General features: G+C 40.5%; 1 protein-coding gene across 1 annotated transcript in view; it reads right to left on the reverse strand.

Moving 5' to 3' along the window:
* Window positions 1–3849: 3849 nt before the first annotated feature.
* grik4 (glutamate receptor, ionotropic, kainate 4) overlaps window positions 3850–25603 on the reverse strand; it is a 147167-nt gene continuing 125413 nt past the window's right edge. Inside the window, exons 13-19 of the mRNA XM_060847029.1 lie at window positions 22444–22553; window positions 21925–22098; window positions 17706–17871; window positions 17398–17623; window positions 11724–11852; window positions 10989–11107; window positions 3850–4215 (exon numbers count right to left, since the gene is read on the reverse strand). Coding sequence (XP_060703012.1) covers window positions 3850–4215; window positions 10989–11107; window positions 11724–11852; window positions 17398–17623; window positions 17706–17871; window positions 21925–22098; window positions 22444–22553 — 1290 coding nt within the window. The remainder of the gene's footprint in view (window positions 4216–10988; window positions 11108–11723; window positions 11853–17397; window positions 17624–17705; window positions 17872–21924; window positions 22099–22443; window positions 22554–25603) is intronic.

The following is a 25603-nucleotide window of genomic DNA, read 5'->3' on the forward strand; positions in this document are numbered from 1 at the left end:
TCCTTCCCGTATCTGGGTGACCCAAACTGGACACAGTACTCCAGAAGAGGTCTCACCTAAGTCCTTTACAACTTCAATGAGACTTCCCAACTCCTATACTCAAAAGAAATCATGAGGGGCATTAATAGAATAAAGAGACAAGGTCTTTTCCCTGGGGTGGGGCTATCCAAAATTAGAGGCCACAGGTTTAAGATGAAACGGGAAAAATTTAAAAGAGACCTAAGGGGCAATGTTTTCATGCAGAGGGTAGTACGTGTATGGAATGAGTTGCCAGAAGAAATTGTGGAGGCTATTACAATTACAACATTTAAAAGGCATCTGGATGGGTATATGAATAGGAAAGGTTTAGAGGGATATGGGCCAAATGCTGGCAAGTGGGACTAGGTTAATTTAGGATGTCTGGTCGGCATGAACAAGTTGGACCAAAGGATTTTCTGTGCTGTATATCTCCATGACTCTATTAATGAGCAATGAAGGCAAGCATGCCAGATGCCTTTTTACCACCCTGTCTATATGTGATGCAAACTTCAAAGAATTATGTACCTGAACCCCTAGGCCCCTCTTTTCTACAAGATCTAAATCATTAATGCATAACAGGAAAAGCAAGGGCTCCAAACCAACCTCTGGGGCACTCCACTCCAAACCTTCCTCCAGCCCGAAAAATATGCATTGATCATTACTGTGTCCTATCACTCAGCCAATTTTGTATCTATTCTGCCTGTCCCTTTTATTTCATGACCTATAACTTACATGGCACTGTATCAATCACTGACACAAAAATAATTGGGAAGGCAAGTAGTGAGAATGACAGATGTCTACTAGGAGGATGGATACATTAGGTAAGTAGGGAAAAATCTGTCAGAAGCAATATAATGTGAGGTTATGCACTTTGGCAGGTAAAACAAAGAACAGCAAAAAGCTGCAGAACGGAGGGATTTGGAGGTCCTGGTGCATGAATCATGAAAAGCTAACATCCAAGTTCAGAAGATCATGGGGAAGACAAATAGAATATTGGTCTTTATTTCAAAAGAAATTGAGAAGAGGGAGATGTTGGAAATAGGGAACTATAAAAAGCACACACTATAGATGAAATACTGTGAACAGTTCTGATCCAATATCTCAGGGAAGATAAACTATCATTGGAGGCAGATCAGAAAAGATTCATGAAGTTTATCCTTTTGAGAATGATTATATAGGTTGCGCTCATACTCATTGGAGTTTAGGAGAAAGAGAGGTAACTTTATTGAAACCTTTTTGCAAAATTCTTCAGAGGCTTGACAGGGTTGATGTTGAGAGGTTGTTTCCCCTTGTGAGAGAGGACCAGAGGATATAACCTTAGAATAAGAGGTCATGGATTGAAGACAGAATTGATGAAAATTGTCTTTTGGAGGGTAGTAAATTGGTAGAATTCTTTACAATAGCAGCTGTTAAGGCTTGGTTATTAAGTATATATAAGGATGAGTTGTCAGATTTTTAATCAGTTAGGGAATCACGGTAATGGGGAAAAGGCAAGAAAGTGGTCTTATTAATGCATCTACTTCATTAATTATCTCTTTAAAACTCTACGATGAATTTCATTAGGACCCAAGGACACATCAGTCCACAGCTCCATCAATTTGCTGAGCATTGCTTCCATTGTAACTGTAACAACAAAATTTGTCTCTCTCTTCAAGCTCCCGATCTACTACGATTACTGGCATTTTTTTTTAGATCCACTGTAGTGAAGACAGAAGCAAAATATTTGTTCATTTCACCTTCCACTTTGTTAGAGACTATTTTTAGCTGCCCATTGTCATTGCTCAGAGGGCCAACACTCATTTTGCTTATCCTATTCCTTACAGCCGGTTCTGCTGTAACACAGTGGTTCTGTTCTCGTGCAATCCCGTGTTATAAGAAAATAGTGTAGTAGCAGCACCATTGAAATTAATAGGGCCGAAATCGCATCACAACCAATACATGCTTTAAAATTTTGTGCTTTAGAAATAGTGTCCCCAATTTGTCAATCACAATAAAGCAAATTTGCATTAACAAAACACACATTATAGCAGAATGACCTATACTGTAAAAACTCTCACTATTTTTTTTATTTCTACCTAGCTTACTTTCATACTATATCTTGATCCACCTCTTTGTCACTGTCTGCCGTTCTTTATACTCTGACCAATCAGCTGGTCCACATTTACCTTTGCAGTTATATGTTCTTCCCTCAGCTCTGATGGTTTCCTTCTTTGGTTAACCACAGATAGTGGGTCCTCCCCTTGGAACTCTTCTTCACAGTAAGAAAACATTTGTTATAAAATGCTTGAAATGCTTTCCTTTGGATGTATCTACACCAGCCTGACTGCAATAATCTCCAAAACAAGGGGAATTAAGTAATAGGTAATAAATGCTGAAATGCAAACAGAAAATGTGGAGCTTCTATAGAGAGAGAAGTAGTTAAAGTTTCGAGTTCAAGGACCCTTCTTCAGAACACAGTTCTTAATTCTGACAAAGGATCCCTGGACTCAAAACATTAGCTGCTTCTCTCTCTAAAGATGCTGCTGAGTTTCTCCAGCACTTGCTGCTCATGATTCAGATTTCAGCATCTGCAGTTTTGTTTTTATTTTATGTTAATAAATGCTGGCCTTGCTAGTGACGCTTACACTATCAATAAAGATTATAAAAGGGACTTCTAACAAAATCGTGCTTTTAATCTTTTCAAAGAAGTTATAAAAACTGAAATACAATACTTAAAAGTGGTTCTGCAAATAGCTTGAAATATTACTCTAATTACAAGTCAAAGATACAATGTCTGGACCTTTGAAGTTCATAAATGATGATAAAGATCAGTCCATGAATCCTGTGTGTTGAACATGAGTACCTATGGAAGCCATTCTGTCTCAGTAAATGGTGACATTAACCTCAATTTTTACTTTTATAACTGCAAAGGTTAGGCTGAGGGTTACTAATATAGTCTTTAGGTGCATATTTCACTGACTAAAATGTGAAAACACGTGACAGGTATTTTTTCAAAAGGCAAAGAAAGGAAATGCAGATCCTGAATTAAAATTTAATGTACACAACTTTATAACACAGGAGTTGCATAGTCATTCATAAATTTTCAATATAGGGTTGTATTAGTCCATTTTCTACCATATAGGATGGTGTCACAGTGTGTCACCTCACTTATGCAATATTGATTCAACTAATCACCCTGACTTTGTGTAAAAGGGATATCACACAAAGGAAGTTGTATGCCACTGTAGAAATCTTTATTAATTGCTGTGTTCAGTAACTCAATGGTTTGTTTTCAACATAGTCCAATTCTGTAGCCCCAAGGTAAAGGTAAAGTCACCATTGTCCCATTCTTTGATTAGAGAGAGATAACTGATGGTGGTTTAACCTAAGGGTAACCATGCCTCAGGCAAGGGGAGAGGTTGAAAAGGAAAATCCTTCACAGTAACATCAATTGGTGCAAAAATTGAACCCATGCTGGTGGCATCACTCTACATTGTGAACCAGCTGTCCAGGCAACTGAACTAACTTACCCCAGGTCCAAGGATAGGTTTGTTAAAATGCATAGTTTGTGGTTTGAGACCTTGCTACTCCAAGAATGGAAACAGACTTTGTTTTTATCCCAGAAATTAGTGAAGGAATTCTGTCATTGCCTTGATTGGACAGAGAAGTTCCATTTGTACGTCATTATTGTCTCTTCGTAAAACAAAGTCATGATTACTTCAGAACCAGCTGTCCAGGTTTTGTACTTCACTTTCCCCAAAGAAGGATATTACCCCTTCCTGCAAAGGACAAAGCTCACCACCAGGAACAAATTGCCCTTTGAATCAATGCTCTTTGTTTAAAACTAATATTTTATTGCTCTGGGTCACTGCTGTTGTTTATCTCCCTTTCCCACTCTAGACATTCTTCACTTTGTATTGATGTCCCCATTGGCTGGGGTCTCAAACCCTGAAATCGGCGGCATTCTGGACAGACCCGAATGTGGGTGCAACCTCTGACTGCTAAGGCAGCTTCATGTGCCAGTCTCTGAGAGATAGGTTCCGGTACTCTGCCACCACACAGTTTCCCATTGCTCAGGCTCATGGTATTCCCATCCCGTGGAATTTCACTGTGATTTGAATGGCTCCGTATCATGTGGCGTTTCCGCCGCGACGGTAAGCTTTCTTGGCAAGACACAATACTCCGTAACTCTTTCAGCATCTCCTGGCAAACAGAAATCTGAAAAAAAGCAGAAGGAGAAAAAGCCAAATAACCAGTTTATTAAAACATCCAAGTTACATTCAGCATATGCTCTTTATGAGATAGCTGTTGTCCATCATGCTGGAAACAAATTAGTGCAGCACATAGTCTTGGAAGGCATGACCTTTCACAATGCCTTCTCTAAATTTCACATTGGAGATTAAAGAAGGTAAATAGGAAGGTGGGAACTTGTACTTCTAATAACAGAAATCATGTTCAGAAGAGCATCACAAACCCTTGTGATCCTTTGCCTGTTGGTCAATTTGTCTTGACTTGGTACCTGAAAGGCCTGCTTCAACCATCATTAAAACCATAGCGACTAGTTTTAGATCCCCAGACCAGTGGTATTAGTTCCTCTATCCCATATCAGTTATCTGTAATATCTCAAAATCTTCAATAAGTTATCCTTTCAACCTAATTGAAGACCAGGTATAATTCTCGTAATCAATTTTCTGAAGATCAGATAATTGGACTTGAAACATTAATTCTATAGACGCTACCAGAACTAATTAGATTTTCCCATGCTTTGTTTTCATATTTTATTTCAGATCTCCAATATCCGCGGTACTTTGGATTTTCCGTACTGCTTCTCCTCACAGAAGAATGAGGTCATGGCATCGTGGTATCCAAAGAACAACAGTACAGCACAGGAATAGGCCCTTCGGCCCACCAAGTCTGAGATAACACTTGATGCCTTTCTAAACTAAAACCTTTTGCCTTTATGTCATCCATATCTATCTATTCCCTGCTTTTTCATGTATCTATAAGATGCCTCTTAAATGTTGCTATTGTTTTGCTTCCACCATCTCCTCTAGCATGCATCGCAGGCACTTGCCACCCTCACACATCTCCTTTAAACTTTCGCCCTTTTATCTTAAACCTATGTCCCCTAGTAATTGACATTTCTACCTTGGGAAAATCTCTGACTATCCTTACCTCTCAATTTTGTAAACTTCTCTCATGTTATCCCTCAGCCTCTGACATTCAAGTGAGAACAAATCAAGCTTTTTTGTATTGACATGCCCTAGAATATCAACATACTCTCTCTAGACTCATCATCCACGATATCCTTATCTTTTGTGAATACCAAGAGCCTCACTCACTTCCCTCTGGCTCCATGCCTCAATTCTCTCCTTCATCCTTGAATGAATTCTTTACCTATTTATCTTCTTACTTCTTGTACACATAGAACATGGATGTATAAAATGCCTTAGGATTTTCCATAATCCTGTTTCCCAAGGACATTGCATGGCCCCTTTTAACTTTCCTAACTCCTTGTTTAAATTACTTCCTATTTTCTTTATATTCTTCAAGGGCTCTGCCCATCTTCAGTTTCCTAAAACATATGTATGCCTCTTTTGCTTTTGACTAAGCTCACAATTTCTCTTGTCATCCAAAGTTATTGAATCTTGCCATCCTTATCCTTCATTTTCACAGGAACATCCTGAACTCCAAAAAAACTGGCCTTTAAAAGGTTCCCACATGATGTGTTGATTTACCCTCAAACAGCTGGTCCCTCAATCTACATTCCCCAGTTCCTGACTAATGTCATAATTAGCCTTCTCCCAATTTAGTACTTTCAAATGAGGACTACTTTTATTTGTATCCATAAGTAATTTAACATTTATGAAATTATGGTCACTTTCCAAAATGCTGCCCCAATAATTTAATCACTTTAAAGTCTGGTTGAAGATTTGTAGCTCGGGTGTCCGTTGTTGTGGTTCTGTTTGCCGAGCTGGAAGTTTTTGCTGCAAACGTTTCGTTCCCTGGCTAGGGAACATCATCAGTGCTATTGGAGCCTCCTGAGAAGCGCTGCTTTGATGTTTCTTCCGGTATTTATAGTGGTTTGTTCTTGCCGCTTCCGGGTGTCAGTTTCAGCTGTAGTAGTTTGTATGTGGGGTCCAGGTTGATGTGTCTGTTGATGGATCTTCTTGCCGTTTCCAGGTGTCAGTTTCAGCTGTAGTGGTTTGTATATTGGGTCCAGGTCTATGTGTCTGTTAATGGAGTTTGTGGATGAATGCCATGCCTCTAGGAATTCCCTGGCTGTTCTCTGTCTGGCTTGTCCTATGATAGTAGTGTTTTCCCAGTCAAATTCATGTTCCTGGTTGTCTGAGTGTATGGCTACTAGGGATAGCTGGTCGTGTCGTTTTGTGGCTAGCTGATGTTCGTGGATGCGGATTGTTAGCTGTCTTCCTGTTTGTCCTACATAGTGTTTTGTGCAGTCCTTGCATGGTATTTTGTAAACTACGTTAGTTTGGCTCATGCTGGCTATTGGGTCCTTTGTTCTAGTGAGTTGTTGTCTGAGTGTGGAAGTTGGCTTGTGGGCTGTTATGAGTCCTAAGGGTCGCAGTAGTCTAGCTGTCAGTTCTGAGACACTTCTGACATATGGTAGTGTGGCTAGTCCTTTTGGTTGTAGCATGTCCTCGTTCCGTGGTCTATCTCTTAGGCATCTGGTGATAAAGTTGCGTGGGTATCCGTTTTTGGCAAATACCTTGTATAGGTGTTCCTCTTCCTCTTTTCGCAGTTCTGGTGTACTGCAGTGTGTTGTGGCTCTTTTGAATAGTGTCCTGATGCAGCTTCGTTTGTGTGTGTTGGGGTGGTTACTTTCATAGTTTAGGACTTGGTCTGTGTGTGTTGGTTTCCTGTGTACCCTTGTGGTGAATTCTCCGTTGGGTGTTCTCTCTACTAACACGTCTAGGAACGGGAGTTGGCTATCCTTTTCCTCTTCTCTCGTGAATCGTATTCCTGTGAGTGTGGCGTTGATGATTCGGTGTGTTTTTTCTATGTCTGTGTTTTTGATGATTACAAAGGTGTCATCGACGTATCTGATCCAGAGTTTGGGTTGGATTTGTGGTAGGGCTGTATGTTCTAACCTTTGCATAACTGCCTCTGCTATGAGTCCCGAGATTGGTGATCCCATGGGTGTTCCGTTAATTTGTTCGTATATCTGATTGTTGAATGTAAAGTGTGTGGTGAGGCACAGGTCTAGTAGTTTAAGTATGCCGTCCTTGTTGATAGGTTCGGCCTCCTGTGTTCTGTTATGTATGTCCAGTAGGTTGGCTATTGTTTCTCTGGCTAGGGTTTTGTCAATTGATGTGAACAGTGCCGTCACGTCGAATGATACCATGGTTTCTTCTTTGTCTATGTGTGTATTCCTGATGATGTCCAAGAATTCCTGTGTTGATTGTATGGAGTGTTTGGATCCGCTGACTAGGTGTTTCAGTTTTTGTTGTAGTTCTTTGGCTAGTTTGTATGCTGGTGTCCCTGGTAGTGATACTATGGGTCTGAGTGGGATGTCTGGTTTGTGTACTTTGGGTAGTCCGTAGAATCTGGGGGTGTTGTTGCTTTCAGGTTTCATTCTTTGCTGGTCCGCTTTGGTTATCTGTCCATTTTTTTGTAGATTCCTTAGTGTGTTGATTATTCTATTGGTGAGTTGTGGTGTGGGGTCGGAATCCTTCATTTGGTAGGTGTTGGTGTCTGCGAGTAGTTGTTGTGCTTTATTGATGTAGTCTGATTTATCCAAGATGACCGTCATTCTGCCTTTATCTGCCGGTAGTATGATTATGTTCTTGTCATTTTTCAGTGCTTTCAGTGCTTCCCTCTCCTTGGTGTTGAGGTTATGTGTATGTCGTTTTCTTATCATCATAGGTACGACCATTTGTCTCACTGTTTGTTGTGTCTCTTCTGTCAGTCCATTGTTCCTGAGTGTGCATTCTAGTGCTGCTAGGAAGTCTGCTGTGTTGGCATCCCTGTAGTTGTATTTGAGTCCCTTGGCCAGTATAGTTCTTTCCGTGTCTGGGAGCTGTCTGTGGGAGAGGTTTTTAACCCAGGTGTGTGCTGTAGTGTCCTCCTGTTTGTGGGTTAGTTTGTCCATTTTTTCTTTTAGTGCTGTTTTTTTGCGAAGTGTTGTCCTTTTCTGTCCTATAGTGATAGCCTGTTCTATGGTCCGGGTCCATTCCTGATTAGTGGTTTTTAAAATTAACGACTTTTGGCGCGCAATTTCTTGCTTGTATTTGTGCAGTCAAATTGTGCATTCAAAAGAGCCACAACACACTGCAGTACACCAGAACTGCGAAAAGAGGAAGAGGAACACCTATACAAGGTATTCGCCAAAAACGGATACCCACGCAACTTTATCACCAGATGCCTAAGAGATAGACCACGGAACGAGGACATGCCACAACCAAAAGGACTAGCCACACTACCATATGTCAGGAGCGTCTCAGAACTGACAGCCAGACTACTGCGACCCTTAGGACTCATAACAGCCCACAAGCCAACTTCCACACTCAGACGACAACTCACTAGAACAAAGGACCCAATAGCCAGCCCGAGCCAAACTAACGTAGTTTACAAAATACCATGCAAGGACTGCACAAAACACTATATAGGACAAACAGGAAGACAGCTAACAAACCGCATCCACGAACATCAGCTAGCCACAAAACGACACGACCAGCTATCCCTAGTAGCCATACACTCAGACAACCAGGAACATGAATTTGACTGGGAAAACACACCCACTACCATCATAGGACAAGCCAGACAGAGAGCAGCCAGGGAATTCCTAGAGGCATGGCATTCATCCACAAACTCCATTAACAGACACATAGACCTGGACCCAATATACAAACCACTACAGCTGAAACTGACACCTGGAAACGGCAAGAAGATCCATCAACAGACACATCAACCTGGACCCCACATACAAACTACTACAGCTGAAACTGACACCCGGAAGCGGCAAGAACAAACCACTATAAATACCGGAAGAAACATCAAAGCAGCGCTTCTCAGGAGGCTCCAATAGCACTGATGATGTTCCCTAGCCAGGGAACGAAACGTTTGCAGCAAAAACTTCCAGCTCGGCGAACAGAACCACAACAATTTAATCACTTGGAAGGGCTCATTCTCCAGTACAAGGTCTAGTATGGCCCTTTCCCTAGTTGAACTATTTACCCACTGGTTCAAGAAACCCTCCTTGATGGACAGAACAAAGTCTGTCCCATTCAAATCACTGGCACTAGGGGAGTCCCAATCAATATAGAGAAAGTTAAAAATCATGTACCATAACAAATCTTGTTTTACATTTTCTAATAATCTGCTCACATATCTGTACCTGTATCACCTGCTGGTTGTTCAGGAAGCCTGTACTACAATCCTATAAACATGATCGCACTTTCTTATTCCTGAGCTCTACCCACATGGCCTCACTGGAGGAGCCCCCCCTAGGTGTCCTCCCTCAGTACAGCTATGAAAATCTTTCTAATGTTATGAAGGTGTAAGAGGTACTGTACCTTTAAGAGATTTGAAGGACTTAGAGAACACACAGAGTACCGGAGAATTTACAATATACCAACCTGCAATTTTGACAATATTACAAAACAAATGAAACGATCTGATGTTTTGGGGTATAAGACTGGGGAAAACTGAACAGTTGGAGAGGAAAACTGCCAAAAGACCAACAGATGTTGGTTGTGGCAAGAACTCTCTGTCTGCAGAGGTACCTGTCTGGAGAAGGAGTTTGCACAGGAAAAAAGATCGACACCAACCTGGAGAGCAACTCTACAGAGGAAGATACCAAGAGAAGATTCGGCAGCTGAAAATGTGTTGCTGGAAAAGTGCAGCAGGTCAGGCAGCATCCAAGGAGCAGGAGAGTCGACGTTTTGGGCATGAGCCCTTCTTCAGGAATGCCCGAAACGTCCTCTCTCCTGCTCCTTGGATGCTGCCTGACCTGCTGCGCTTTTCCAGCAACACATTTTCAGCTCTGATCTCCAGCATCTGCAGTCCTCACTTTTTCCTAGAAGATTCGGCAGCTGGCTGGTCTTGAAATTTGAATTTTTTGGTAAATCGTAATTGTGGCTTTTATTGGACCAGCCTGATAGAAGGGAAAGTAAAAGATAGCTATTATAGAAGGAATTGCAAGTAGTTGTTAGTTAATTCGCTGTTAGACTTTTAAAAATAATAAAATTATTATTTTTTACTTTAAATAGTTCTTGGCTTCTCAAATTTTCACAGATTACTGCATGGGATAAAGCTTTTCTGTGATGCTGGCTTAAATTCAATGCGGCGGGGGGGGGGGGTTACCCCTTATCATAACACAAATCATGAACACAGCTTCCCCCAATTCCTTTTTTACATCCCTGTCTATCTTGCCTGAAACATCTAAACTCTGGAAATTTAAACCCTTGTCCTTTCCTCAATCAAGTCTCTGTAATAGCTGTAATCTCATAGTTATATGTATTAATTCAAGCTGTAAATTTATCTGTCTTACCTGTCATACTTCTCATATTGAAACTTGAAATTTGAATCCTCCTGAGTGACGCTAGCAAACCCTCTGCCAGAATATTGGTGCCCTTCCTACTCAGATAGAAGTCCATTGATCCAATTGTTTCTTTCATTGTTGAATGGCTTGTTTAGATAATTTTAGTAGCATTGAGAACAAACCATCAATTACAGCTTAAGAAACAATTTTTGAAGGGCAAGCCAGTAATACATAACAAACATTCAGCTACCAATTCTCTGCTATGTGAGAACTATGGTTATTTGCTTGCAGAGTATGTGCTAATAATGTAATAGCAGTGCACTGGTTGCCAAATGTTTCCTATATTTCTGTAAATATTAAAGATACAGAACTTAACCCAGGTCTATCAGCACTCAAAGTTTCCATGTTTGGGAACTAACTTTCTTATGGCATTATTTCTGAAGAACTTTTTTGAAGTATACAAGTGAATACCTTCAGCCTGCATTACCTCTGTTTCAGTGGAATGCCTCATTGTCCATGTAAATTCAATCACTGCCATGACAACAGCAACAATCAGGCCACAGATTAGAACCACAAAAATTCCACCAATGTTTTCCATTCCTAAACCTGAAATTATGAACAAAAAGGAAATTATGTTACAGTCAAATTCACAACAATGAATTGCTCCTTTGGGTCTAGCAGTATTTGAGTGGACTTCATAGAAAGTGGTTATGGCATCAGGCTAGATTTTGCAGAACAGGCTAGTTCAGATCCCACAGAAATCTTGGGCTTCTTTTTCTTTTCTGATTGCGATAGACTCTAGACTATCCAACTCCTCACTGTCCTTCTGACCCTGACAGCAATTTCTTGTCACTTGAAATCCCATTCCTCAGTGCCATGCTTCTTATAATTGCTGTTGGATTCTGATTGGAAAATCAAAACTTAGGAGTTAAAATCACTTAGCACCTGCCTTCAGCCCTTCTCTCTTTGGTTCTCACTTGCAATTGGCCTATCTGCTCATCCACCTTGACAACTGATTCCTTCCCATACACCAATCCCATTCACTGTGTGGATCAACAAGCTCAGAGGTTATGAGTAATTGGGATTTGGTGTGAGTATAGATACAAACACAGTTTTTAATAGGCTGAAAGTTACTTCTATTGAATGAAATATTTACATTCTCTGCTGTATAAAATAATTTTCAAGAGATAATGCACCTACTAAAGAAATGCGTTGACCTCACCTTTTGCCCTGTGTTCTCCTTCCTTTGGGCACTTTCCTCCCTCCCACCATTTACGTTTTAACATTTCCAGTTGATTATTTTCCTGAAGTTGGAGAATGGCCAAATCAAATTCATTGCGAAAACGTGAAGCTGTAGGAATGGTACAGAATGATTAGTAACAGAACTGAAACTAAAGATTGTTTGCTGCAATATAAGATACTGGACTGAATTGCAAGGCCTTCAGTGGTTCATAGAAGATCAACACCCATGTTTTACCAGTTGATATGCAAACTCTAGATTAACAGTTTAACAGATCAACAAATTGACACACAAGGTTTCTGGAAATAGGAAAATAGACTTTAGTCTAAGGTAACATGCAAATAGATATAACTATAACTGTTTCAGATTAAGTTACCACTGGTAACTATTAATGGCATCTAGTCTTTGAAAAAAATCAAGAGACTTGTTAAGCAGTCTGAACAAATTTCTAGTGATACAGGTTGGGCTTGTGGCAAACCTCAATAGTTAGTGGACAAGAAATAAAAAAAAAACTTTCAAGTATTCATTGCAAGTTCAAGTTTTCAAAGGCATCTTACATATATGTAGTACTAGCAAGTTTTGAGAAGATTTGTAACTCAGGTTAAGGTTCTGGTTGTAGGTTTACTCGCTGAGCTGGAAGGTTAGTTTTCAGATGTTTTATCACCATACTAGGTAACATCTTCAGTGAGCCTCCGAATGAAACACCGGTGGTGTAGCCCACTTTCTATTTATATATTTGAGTTTCCTTTGGTTGGTGGTGTCATTTTCTGTGGTGACATTTTCTGTGGTGATGTCATTTCCTGTTCTTTTTTTCAGGGGGTGGTAAATGGGATCCAAGTCAATGTGTTGGTTGATAGAGTTCAGGTTGGATTGCCATGCTTCTAGGAATTCTCGTGCATGTCTTTGTTTGGCTTGTCCTAGGATGGATGTGTTGTCCCTGTCGAAGTGGTGTCCTTCCTCATCCATATGTAAGGATACTAGTAAGAGTGAGTCATATTGTTTTCTGGCTAGTTGATGTTCATGTCTACTTTTCTGCCTGTTTGTCCAATGTAATGTTTGTTACAGTTCTTGCAAGGTAGTTTGTAAATGACATTAGTTTTGCTTGTTGTCTGTATAGGGTCTTTCAAGTTCATTAGCTGCTGTTTTAGTGTGTTGGTGGGTTTGTGGGCTACCATGAGGCCAAGGGGACTGAGTAGTTTGGCAGTCATTTCCGAGATGTCTTTGATGTAGGGGAGAGTGGCGAGGGTTTCTGGACGTATTTTGTCTGCTCATTTGGGTTTGTTGCTCAGAAGTCCGTGCACTGTGTTCATCGGGTACCTGTTCTTTTTGAATACACTGTATAGATGATTTTCCTCTGCTGTGCATAGTTCCTCTATGCTGCAGTGTGTGGTGGCTCATTGAAATAATGTTTTAATGCAGCTTCATTTATGGATCTTTACATGTGGATGAGGAAGGACACCCCTGAAAAGCAGGACGTCCAGAGTGGTTATCTCCAGTTTGCTTCCAGTTCCTCGGACTGGAGAGATTAGGAACAGGGAGATAATGGACTTGAATGTGTGGCTGGGGAACTGGTGCAGGAAGCAAGGATTTAAATTCTAGGATCACTGGGGTATGTTTTGTGGTAAGCATAGATTATACAAAAGAGACAGTTTGCACCTTAATAGGTTGGGGATCAGCATCCTGGCAGGCAGGTTTACTACTGCAACACAGCTGCGAGTAAACTAAATAGCGGTGGGGAGAGGACAAACTGGAAGTTTAAGAAGGAAATTGAAGTGAAAGTTAGAACATGGGGAAGTCAAGAAAGACAACAGTATCAATGAAGCAGAAAACTCAAAAAGGGATCATGCCGTAAGGTTGAGTGAAATAGGAGTTGATGGGAAGGGTGAGGGCAGTAACAAATTAAAAATACTATATATGAATGCATGAAGTGTTTGAAATAAGATGAATGAGCTTTAGGCTCTTTTGGAAATTGGCAGCTACGATATTGTGGAGGAAACTGAGACGTGGCTTCAAGTGGACAGGGCCTGGGAAATGAACATTCAAGGCTATACGTGCTATCGTAAGGACAGACTGACCGGCAGAGGGGGAGGGGTGGTCCTGCTGGTAAAGGATGATATTCAGTCCCTTGCACGGAGGGACCTAGAATCAGGGGATGTAGAGTCAGTATGGATAGAGCTGAGAAATTCTAAGGGTAGAAAGACCCTTTTGGGAGTTATCTACATGCCCTCAAACAGTAGTATGGATGTAGGGTGTAAGTTGAATAAGGAGCTGAAATTGGCCTGTCGCAAAGATGTTACTACATTGTTATGGGGGATTTCAACATGTAGGTAGACTGGGAGAATCAGGATGGTATTGGACCTCAAGAAAGAGACTTTGTGGAGTGCCTCTGAGATGGATTCTTAGAACAGCTGGTGCTGGAGCCTACCAGGGAGAAGGCAATTGTGTATCTGGTATTGTGCAATGAACCAGAATTGACCAGGGACCTCGAAGTGAAGGATCCATTAGGAGGTTGTGACCATAGTACAATAAGCTTCAATCTGCAATTTGAAAGGGAGAGGGTGCAATCGGTAGTGACAATATTTCAGTTGAATAAAGGGAACTATGGAGCTGTGAGGGAGGAGCTGGCCAAAGTTCAATGGTGAATACCTTAGCAGGATGACAGTGGAGGAACAATGGCAGATATTTCTGGGTATAATGCAGAAGATGCAGGATCAGTTCATTCCAAAAAGGAAGAAAGATCCTATGAGGAGGCAGGGGTGGCCGTGGCTGACTAGGGAAGTTAAGAAACATATAAAGTCAAAAGAGAAAAAGTATAACATAGCAAAGATGAGTGGGAAAAAGGAGAACTGGGAAGCTTTTAAAGAACAACAGAGGATTACTGAGAAGGAAATACGCAGAGAAAAAATGAGGTATGAAGGTAAACTGGCCAATAATATAAAGGAGGACAGTAAAAGCTTTTTTAGGTATGTGAAAGGGAAAAAAATGGTTAAGACTAAAATTGAGCCCTTGAAGACAGAAACAGGGGAATATATTATGGGGAACAAAGAAATGGCAGAAGAATTGAATTGGTACTTCAGGTCTGTGTTCACTGGGGAAGACACAAGCAATCTCCCTGAGGTAACAGTGACTGAAGGACCTGAAGGGAATTTATATTTGCCAGGATTTGGTGTTGGAGAGACTGTTAGGTCTGAAGGTTGATAAGTCTCCAGGGCCTGATGGTCTACATCCCAGGGTACTGAAGGAGGTGGCTCTAGAAATCGTGGATGTGTTGGTGATTATTTTCCAGAGTTCGATAGAATCAGGATCAGTTCCTGCGGATTGGAGAGTGGCTAATGTTATACCACTTTTTAAGAAAGGAGTGAGAGAGAAATCAGGAAATTATAGACCAGTTAGTCTGACCTCAGTGGTGGGAAAGATGCTGGAGTCAATTATAAAGGATGAAATTACGATACATCTGGATAGCAGTAACAGAAAGATTGGAGTGACTGGGCTTGTATACCCTTGAGTTTAGAAGACTGAGAGGGGATCTGATTGAGTCGTATAAGATTATTAAAGGATTGGACACTCTTGAGGCAGGAAACATGTTTCCGCTGATGGGTGAGTGCCGAACCAGAGGACACAGATTAAAAATAAGGGGTAGGCTATTTAGGACAGACTGCTGCAAATGTGTTGCTGGTCAAAGCACAGCAGGCCAGGCAGCATCTCAGGAATAGAGAATTCGACGTTTCGAGCATAAGCCCTTCATCACTCGAAACGTCGAATTCTCTATTCCTGAGATGCTGCCTGGCCTGCTGTGCTTTGACCAGCAACACATTTGCAGCTGTGATCTCCAGCATCTGCAGACCTCATTTTTTACTATTTAGGACAGAAATGAGGAGAAACCTCTTCACCCAGAGAGTGGTGGCTGTGTGGAATGCTCTGCCCCAGAAGGCAGTGGAGGCCCAGTCTCTGGATTTGTTTAAGAAAGATTTGGATAGAGCTCTCAAGGATAGTGGAATCAAGGGTTATGGAGATAAGGCAGGAACAGGATACTGATTGAGGATGATCAGTCATGATCATAATGAATGGTGGTGCAGGCTTGAAGGGCAAAATGGCCTACTCCTGCACCTATTGTCTATTGTCTATTGACAGGGACAACACAGCCATCCTAGGACAAGTCAAACAGAGACATGCGCGAGAATTCCTAGAAGCATGGCATTCCAATCTGAACTCTATCAACAAACACATTGACTTGGATCCCATTCACCCCCTGAGAAAAAGAACAGGAAATGATATCACCATAGACATGATGTCACTGCAGGAAATGACATCACCAACACAAGGAAACTCAAACATATAAATAGAAAGCGGGCTACACCACCGGTGCTTCATTTGGAGGCTCACTAAAGATGTTACCTAGTATGGTGATGAAACATCTGAAAATGAACCTTCCAGCTCAGTGAGCAAACCTACATCCATATGTAATACTATTTATCACACAGGGGTTTCAATAGCAGCTGTCCCTACACTTGAAGAATAATTTATCCTGTGAAGAGAAAAATCTTCAAAATGATTGCACTCTGTTATGCTGCCTAAACAGAAAGTCTATCCTGCATGATTGAATTAATATCATTGGGATTTGCACATGGAATCAGCAATGAACTTGCTGGTCACCGAGTCCTTCAATTGGCTGAATCTTTTTATTTAAATGCAAGTGTATAGGAGGTTAAGGCTTCTACATTGTTAGAGAATGAAGAATGGTAAGTTAGAGCTAATCTATGTCATTAAAGGTATCACAATTTATTCATATTTTTACTTTTTTTTGAAAATCTCATGACTAAAATCTTCTTTCATCTCATCCTGTTTCCCATCAATCATCCAAAGTACAGCATATTTCCAACGTACAGCTGCAGAATGACACTTATGAGGAAGTCCTTTGCTAATTATCAGTTGACCAAATCATCTGGCTCAGAACTCAAACTTGGTTATTTTGATGAAAGCAGCATCAAAGACTTGAATAAGTTGATTGGGACTAATTGGAAAGCTCTGTCAAAGAGCTGGGAAGTGTAATGGGTCAAACAGCCTCTTTCTACACACTTTAACTTTGAGTTTTTTCCCCATAATTTGCTTTCAATGTAAAATTACTTTTGATGTATGGTTTCAAATAAAGGGTAAGAGCAGTGACTATGCTCGATTCTGTAATCCTTTTGTGAAAAGGCAGAGGTTTCAAATGTGAGTTTACGTGCAATTAATCCCTGTTACCTCAAATGGTGTGTATTCCATGTCACCAAAATGTTTCAACCAAAGCACTTGCAGATAATCTGTGATTCTCATTTACCTTCTCCTTTTTCTTTCCCTGGTTGTCAATGTTTTGTAAGATGACTGTTTATATTTCTGTATTCAATACTATTGAAAATCCATGGATCATAATGTTTCTTTTTTCTTTACCCGTGCTAATTAATCTGTAAAATATTTTCAACTTCTTTCAAAATATATTTCTCACATAACCTAAAGCTTGACGTATGCGTCTTTGATGCTTGAAAGCCACAGTCACTTTGTGTGTATGTAGGAATATCCAGTTTAAATCATGGGAACAATGGTATTGCTTCATCAAATTATGCATATTTAATATGGGATATTTATCAACTAAATGTCACTGAATGCTAGTTTGACGCACCGAGTGGTAAACCTATACCATATCCTTTGGTATCCAGGAGACCACCGATCTGTGTAAGGTTGCAATTACGTTGTCTATGGTATTCATTCATGGTGGATTCTAATAAAAACGCATAATTGGAGTTCAAAACTCGAGAAATTCCTTCTTCTGTGCTTTTCACAAAGACACTTGGCTGTTTAGAATGCATATAATTCCACATTCTCTGGTAGGTCTGGTATCGAGAGTTCTGGAAACCAAGCAAAATAAACATTTCTCAAAAATAAAAACAAATTAATAGGCAGAAAATTGTATCATTGCTGGTATTTTACCTGGAAGAAAGTCATGCTTGAACCTCTTTGAATTGTCCCATATTCAATGTTTGTCTGGTCAGCAAGGTCATCAACTGATTCTATGGGTACATCCATTCTCTGTACAGTGAGAAAGGCAGCCAGGTTGGCTGTGTAAGATGATATGATAATCAGTGTGAAAGCCCACCTGAACAGAAACATATAATCAAACCAACAGTGGAATGTAGACTTTGTAAAACTGATACTGAAATTCAGATTGAAAAAATAACCAAAGATATAATTCCTGTCAATCACAAAAATTCTTTGATTATTTAGCGAATCTGCTAAATCTGGAATCTCATTAGTTATCACACAATCCATCATAATATCCTTAACAGCCATTTTTAACTCAAAGGCTAGTTCCTTTGACTCGGTTCATCCACAAGATTTTTTCCTGTCCCCTGACAATTGCAGTTCCAAACAAATTTGTTATCTTTAGCTGCAAGTCAACAACAGGAATTTTCTGGATAATGTCCTGAATGCAAATGGAAGATGAGATTACTTCTGAGGTGGCTACAGAATCTGTTGCTACAACTTCTGTCAAGATCTTTTGAAAATAATTAATCATTTCCCAACAACTGATGGAAAGAATCAACAAATTTTCATGTTCTAAACAACTAAAATTAACATTGACTAAAATGACTTAATAGTTAATTAATACATTAAATTACATTACTTTCTCATTTACTAAACACAACTGAAAATATGTTATGAACAGTTTGTTAGCTATGCCATATTCTCAGCAAAATCAGAAAGCACATGACATAGGGGATAGTCCAGCGGCTTATTTGAAATCACAAGCTTTTGAAGGACTGCTCCTTCATCAGGTTTCAAGTCAACCTGCTGGACTAAAACCTGGTGTCATGTGACTTCTGAATTTGTCCAACACCAGTACCTCCAGATCATATTCTCAGCGGATTTGTAGCCTTGTGGATGAAGTTCCACACTCCTTTCTGCTTTTCAATGCATGAAGCAACAGGAGTAGACCATTCAGCCAATTGAGCATCCTCTGCCATTCAGTATAATCATCGCTGATCTTGGGCCTCAACTCCATTTATTTCAAAGTTTGTGCGAAGATTTGTTCTTCATTTATTTCCATTTATTTTCCTGTTCTTCATAATCCTTTATTTCCAGAGATTCTCAAAATCTGTCTTTCCCAGACTTAAATATTATCAATGATTCAGCATGCACAACCCTCTTGGTAGGGATTACCCCTTGAGTAAAGAAATTTTTCCTTATCTCAATCCTAAATAATCAACTCCATATCTTGTTCCATTATGTTTTAGATTGTCTTAGGAGCAGAAACATCCTTTCAATGTCTACCCTGCCAAGCCCCTTCAGAATCCTGAATGTTTCAATGAGACCCTTACAAGAAGGCTCAGTTTATTCAGACTCTCAACAAAGGATAAGCCTCTCATCTCAGGGGAGCATTTGATGTACCATCTCCAGTGCATTTATATCTTTGCTTAAATGTGAAAACCAAATTACAGACAGTATTCTAGATGTGGTCTCACCAAAATGCTATGCAAGTTTAGAAAGACCTATTTATTTCTGAACTCCAATCCACTTGCAAGAATGGTCAATATGCCATTTGCCTCCTGAATTGCTTGGTGTAGCTGCATGCTAAATTTGTGCTCCTTGCACAAGAACATTCAAATCTCTGAACATTAACATTTGCAAATCTTGTGCACTTTAAAAAATATTTTACTTGTCTATTTTTGTGAAAATGAATAGACTCCTGTTTCCCCACACTGTACTCCATTTGCCATCTTGTTTCCCATGCACTCAACATGTTTTCTTCACTCAACAGTCTTCCAATGTCCTTTGAAAGTTCCTTAAGTAAATCTTCTGAGTATGCTCAATGGATTCCAGTGGCAAGGCTTACTCAGGAAATTCCTTGCTCCTTAACTCTCCTCAAATTCCATCCTCAACTGAAAAATAGTTCTCTTCAGCACCCTATTCAATAGCTAACACAATCTTTTCCTCTAGTTGAGTTATGCCCAGTTTCTTACTCCAGGTTTATTCTGAATTCAAATTCATGTGCAGAATGAGCAGCTGCCTCTCCTTTGTGTCAAGTTGTGAAAAGCAGCACTTGAAATTTTGTGTTTCAGCCTGGGTGTCTTTCCCATGATGATGAAAACAAACTATCTTGTCTCTGGATAGAATTCAGTATCGTTTTACCATTCTCTATTCCAGAATATTGTGTATTACCTTTGAAACAAAAAGTGCTGCAAAAAACTCACCAGGTCTGGCAACATCTGTGGACTGAGAAACAGAATTAACATTTTGAATCCGGTGTAACACCAAGGGTTGGTGCATAAGGGAGGGTTTTAAATTCCTGGATCACTAGGACCATTCCTGGGGAAGATGAGACCTCCACAAGCAGGATGATCAGTACCTGAATCAGAATGCGATCAACATCCTTGTGGGTGGGTTTGCTAGTGATGTTGGGAAGAATACAAAATAGATGAGCAGTGGATGGGCACACTGTTACTGCAATGGGGACCCGTATACTTTAATACAGGAACCAAGACAGAGAAAGTTCAGCCATATTAAGTTCCAACTGAGTAAGATGAAGCTGGATAGCCTTTAATGCTAGGAGTATTACAAGTAAGACAGATGAGTTAAGGATGTGGATTGACACATGGAATTGTGATATTGTTGCCATCACAAAGACATAATTGAGTGAGAGGCAGGATTGACAACTTAGCATTCTGCAGTATAGGTGCTCCATGCAGGCAGGGGAAGGTGTAAATTGTGGTAGTTTATCATTATGAAATAAGGAGCCAGTTAATGCAGGAAAGAGGGTCGATATCTTGGATCTTCAAATGAGGTTTTTTGGATAGAAAAAGCAAGCAAAATAAAAGGGATTGTCACACTGCTGGGAATGTATTACAGACCCCCAAACAATGTCAGGCAAAAGTGAGGACTACAGATGCTGGAAATCAGAGTCTAGATTAGAGTGGTGCTGGAAAAGTACAGCAGGTCAGGCAGCAACCAAGGAGCAGGAAAATCTATGTTTTGGGCACTTTAGGGAACATTTCCAGGACACCCACACCAATCAACCCCATCACCCTGTGACCCAACATTTCAACTCCCCCTCCCACTCTGCCAAAGACATGCAGGTCCTGGGCCTCCTCCACCGCCACTCCCTCACCACCCGATGCCTGGAGGAAGAACGCCTCATCTTCCGCCTCACAACACTTCAACCCCAGGGCATCAATGTGGACTTCACCAGTTTCCTCATTTCCCCTCCCCCCCAACCTTACCTCAATTCCAACCTTCCAGCTCAGCACCATCCTCATGATCTGTCCTATTTCCCTTCCCACCTATCCACTCCACCCTCCCCTCTGACCTATCACCTTCATCTGCACCTCCACCCATCTATCGTACTCTTGGCTACCTTCTCCCCCTCCCCCTCACCTCATTTATCTCTCCACCCGGAGGCTCCCTGCCTTCATTCCTGATGATGAGCTTTTGCCCAAAACATCGATTTTCCTGCTCCTTGGATGCTGCCTGACCTGCTGCATGTTTCCAGCACCACTCTAATCTAGACCCCAAATAATGTCAGCAGGCAATAGAGGAGAGTATAAACAAGATGTGCAAAAACAATAATAGGATAACATTAAGACCATTTCAACTTCACAATATTAATTGGGGTAGTCATAGTGTAAAAGGTTGGAGGGATCAAGTTTCTTGAAACTGGACAGTTATTTATGTTAACACATAGAAAGTCCAAACAGGGGACAGTACAATGCTGGACCCAATTCTAGGGAACAAAGTCAGTCACATAATTGAAGTAGCATTGGGAAAGCATTTTAATAACATCGACTATAACATAATAACTACTGTGTTTGGCCAAAATAATTTACCCAGACAAGGGCCAATGAACATGGGCAGATATAGCCTGCCAGTCATTCTGGAATTATTTATTTTTAACTCATGAAAATTTGACTACCTTATGTCCATACTTTAAAATAGGTTACTGGAATATTTACCATTTGAAATTCTTCATCATGGAATCACAGACTGATACACATAAAAAGAGGCTATTTGATCCATCATATTCATATTGGTACTTTGGTAGAGTTATCCAATAACTTGCACTCCCATCCTTCGTCCCATTGCTTTCAAGCAACCATTATCCTAGTATAGACAGTATCATTTGGTCTCTCAGGTCTAGTAACTGGAGATTCCTTACCATACTCCACTAACACAGCGTGTGGAGAGTGCTCGAGGCATGATCTCTGATCCTTGCTGCATGAAGCCACCCACTGGGAACCACAGGCTGTTTCCTAGAGAGTACTGATTGACCAACACTTTACATTTTCCTCTAAAGCAAGGTTGCGGGTTATACCACTCATAAGGAGACAGTCTGTAAAAGAAATCATTACATCTAAAGTACAGAAACTGTTACCGTGCCCATTCAACACTGTTTCGTAAGCAACTGGTCAAAACATATCAACTGCATAAGAGAACATCGGCAGCATTCTGTATTGCCTAAACACTGCCTACATTATAAGCTAAAACAATCTACACAAATCATTAATAACTATTAATCTTCAGCTCGTTTCATTATGTGTTTTAGTCTGACCTCCTACTTTAGCCAATGTCGGGATTTTTAAAATAATAAATATCAAATACACAAAGATAATGATGTACTTATGGAGGGACTTAATAGAGCAAACAGTGGTTTCACAGGACACCCACATGACTATACCTGGCTACAAGGAAGAGAACACAACTGACTGCAAGATAGGCAAGCACCATGAAGAGCCAAACACCAGGAGAGAAAGGGTCCAGGAAGGAAAAATAACCAGGCTTCCTACCCTGAAATACAGTAAGGAAAGGACATAATTGACATGGAATATCTGTTTAACACAACAGGAATCACATTAAACAATAACATACACACACAGATGAATGAAAAGTGAATTTTCACAAGTTTACATTGGAACTTGAAATAAATGATGAAATTTCACTGATCTGGAGCATGGAGCAACTAGTGAAATATGAGGGACTCATGTCCCAACACAGATCAAGCACTGGCCAGTTGGTGAACAGTGGGAAAGTTGATGGGCAAGTCAACCATCTACTGAAGGCTTGCAGCTAATTGAGGGTGATCCTTCTTAGCCTCTGGCATTCTATAGGAGGTTGCCAGTTGCATGGAACCAGCATCATCACCTTCGGGAATCAATTAGAACCAAAGGCTCCAAAGCTCAAGGAGCTTGCTGCTGGTGGCAATAATCTCTCTACGTCCTGATGAAATCACTCTAGAGATGTCTCCTCCAGACACCAGGATCCACCCATGGCCCCAGCAGAAAATTCAGATCTTTTCTTCTCCTAGAGGGTGCCTCAAGATAAAGTCATCATAGAATCCCTATAGTGCAGAAGCAGGCCATTCAGACCATCAAGCCCACACTGACCCTCTGAAAAGCATCCCACCCAGACCCACTCTCTCCTGTATCCCTGCATTTCTCATGGCTCATCCACCTAACCTGCACATCTTTGGACTGTGTAAGGAATCTCACATGGACACAGAGAAACTGTCCAAACTCCACACAGACAGTTTCCCAAGGCTGGAATCAAATTGAGAGGCAGCCATACTAACCACTGAGCCACCATGTTGCACCATCTTATTATCCCTGCTGTCATGGAGGCTAACATTCTTTGTGGCTCTGCTGAGGCTTCTGAGCTTCTGCTATTTGATTGGGCAGGGTGGATAAAGGGGAACTAGTAAATGTAGTGCATTTGGATTTTCAAATGACATTCAAAAGGGTGCCTCATTAAAGGTTACTGGACACAGTGAGAGCACATGGCATTAAGATAATATATTAGTGTGAATAGAAGATTGGCTAACCCACAGGGAACAGAATTGAGATAAATGAATCATTTTCAGCTTGGCAAACTTTAAATGATCGAGGTTCTATGGGGATCAGTGATGGGTCCTCAACTATTTCCAATCTATTTTCATGACTTACATGAAAGTCAGAATACTTGCTACAACTGTACAGAGCATCGAATTTGATCTTTTCAAGAGTAATATACTTAGGTAGGAAGTAGTTCAAAGATTCACTTGGGCTAATTCATGGGATGAAGGGGTTATTACTGAGGGAAAGGTTAAGCAAGTTAGTCCAAAACTGATTTGAGACGAGAAGAATAAGAAGTGATATTTGGTCAGCATGGACCTGTTTGGGCTGAAAGGTCTGTCTTCGTGCTGTGAGACTCTATGTCTTTTATTATCAAAAAATAAGATTAAGGAGGTTTGGCATGGTAGATGCTGACAGAATGTTTCCCCTTGTTGGGCATACAGAACAAGGGGGAAAATTTTTAAAATTAAGATGAGAAGAGAGATGTCTTCTCTGAGGATTGTCAATATTTGGGATTCTTCTCAGACAGCAACGGACTCTGGAACATTGAATATACCCAAGGATTGGTTTAACAGTTTTTTTTTCCTACAGAAGAATCAAGTTTTATTGAGATCATGCTAGAATGTTGAGGTGGAAATCAGATCAGCCATGATTTTGTTAAATGGTGGAGTAACCTCAATGGGCTGAAAGGACAACTCCTCCTCCGAATTATTAAGACCTTATGAGTTTATGTATCTAACATTGAACTTATTCCTGTCTGAAAAAAATCTGCTATAATATTTAGGGTTCATCATGCCTCTGAGTAACAGGTTTACTTCAGGCTCACAACTTCAAATAAATTACAGGCCGTCTATTTTGTTCCTTTGATTTCCTTAAGCAGCAAGCAGAGACGAGGCTTTACTGAGAAGTAAAGGGCCTTGATTATTTGAAATAAGCAGAGCAATGGCTCTTTCAGTCTGACATGTCCTGATGTTTCTTTCTTGGTGCCAAGAGTATTGCAATGTTATGCAATATTTGTTGCTTATATCAGTACTGCATGGAGGCCATTCCTCATAAGCCCAGGTCTCACCAGTCTTTGCTTTCCCTATGTGTTAAATACCACCTATAGTGCTCAACTTATTCTGACATTTTTGTACATGGTTGTGTATTATTGATGCTTGGTAACAATTTGGAATTGGGTGGATCCAGATAAAATCTTCAGTATGCTGTAGCTTTCTCTGCAGCTCTGGAGACCTATCTCTGAAAGGGATCATTGTGCCATAAGCTGTAGAAATGTTATTTTAAAGATGATTCATTAATAGCACTACACATCCTCAGCACGTCCACTATGCTACCCAGTCATAACCACAACCCTATGTAGTGATCCTCTGCTCACTGAGTATGGTGTTAAATATCAAAATGAATTCAACAAAATAAAAGAACTGCAGATGCTGAAGATCTGAAACCAAAACAGAAAATACTGGAGAAACTCAGCCGCTCTGCAGCATCTGTGAGAAGAAATCAGAAGAGACGTTATTAATGCATGTTCTTTCTGTCTGCAAAGATCAGGCCACTGTCTATTGACATATGTAGTTTCAAGTGCACAGAAGTATGCCACACTGTGAGCCGATCTTGAATTGGTTGTTAGTGTAAGTCCTAACACACAGAATTATATCCAATGTTGAACACTGTTTTGAGTCTTGCAAGCACAAGCTGGTTGAAAACAGTCCTTGAGACCTGTAGATCACATCAAACAGCATGTCCGTTCAGCTGTCTGCAACTAGAGGGGTACTGGCTGTATCAAACCAAACCCTGCTTGCAAAACCCAAAACATACTATCCAATATTATATTATATTCCACAATTTGCTAAATTATATTGTACGCTAAGAATTACACTGACAACGTTTTAAGATTTCAAATCAGGCATGCAATGTGGCACACTGTGAATGCACACGTATATTAATGCACAGGCATGAAAAAGACAGAAAGAACATATATACACAGCGCTTCAATTCAACAAAACAGGTGAC

Source organism: Hemiscyllium ocellatum, chromosome 29, assembly GCF_020745735.1.
Source record: "Hemiscyllium ocellatum isolate sHemOce1 chromosome 29, sHemOce1.pat.X.cur, whole genome shotgun sequence".
Taxonomy (NCBI): domain Eukaryota; kingdom Metazoa; phylum Chordata; class Chondrichthyes; order Orectolobiformes; family Hemiscylliidae; genus Hemiscyllium; species Hemiscyllium ocellatum.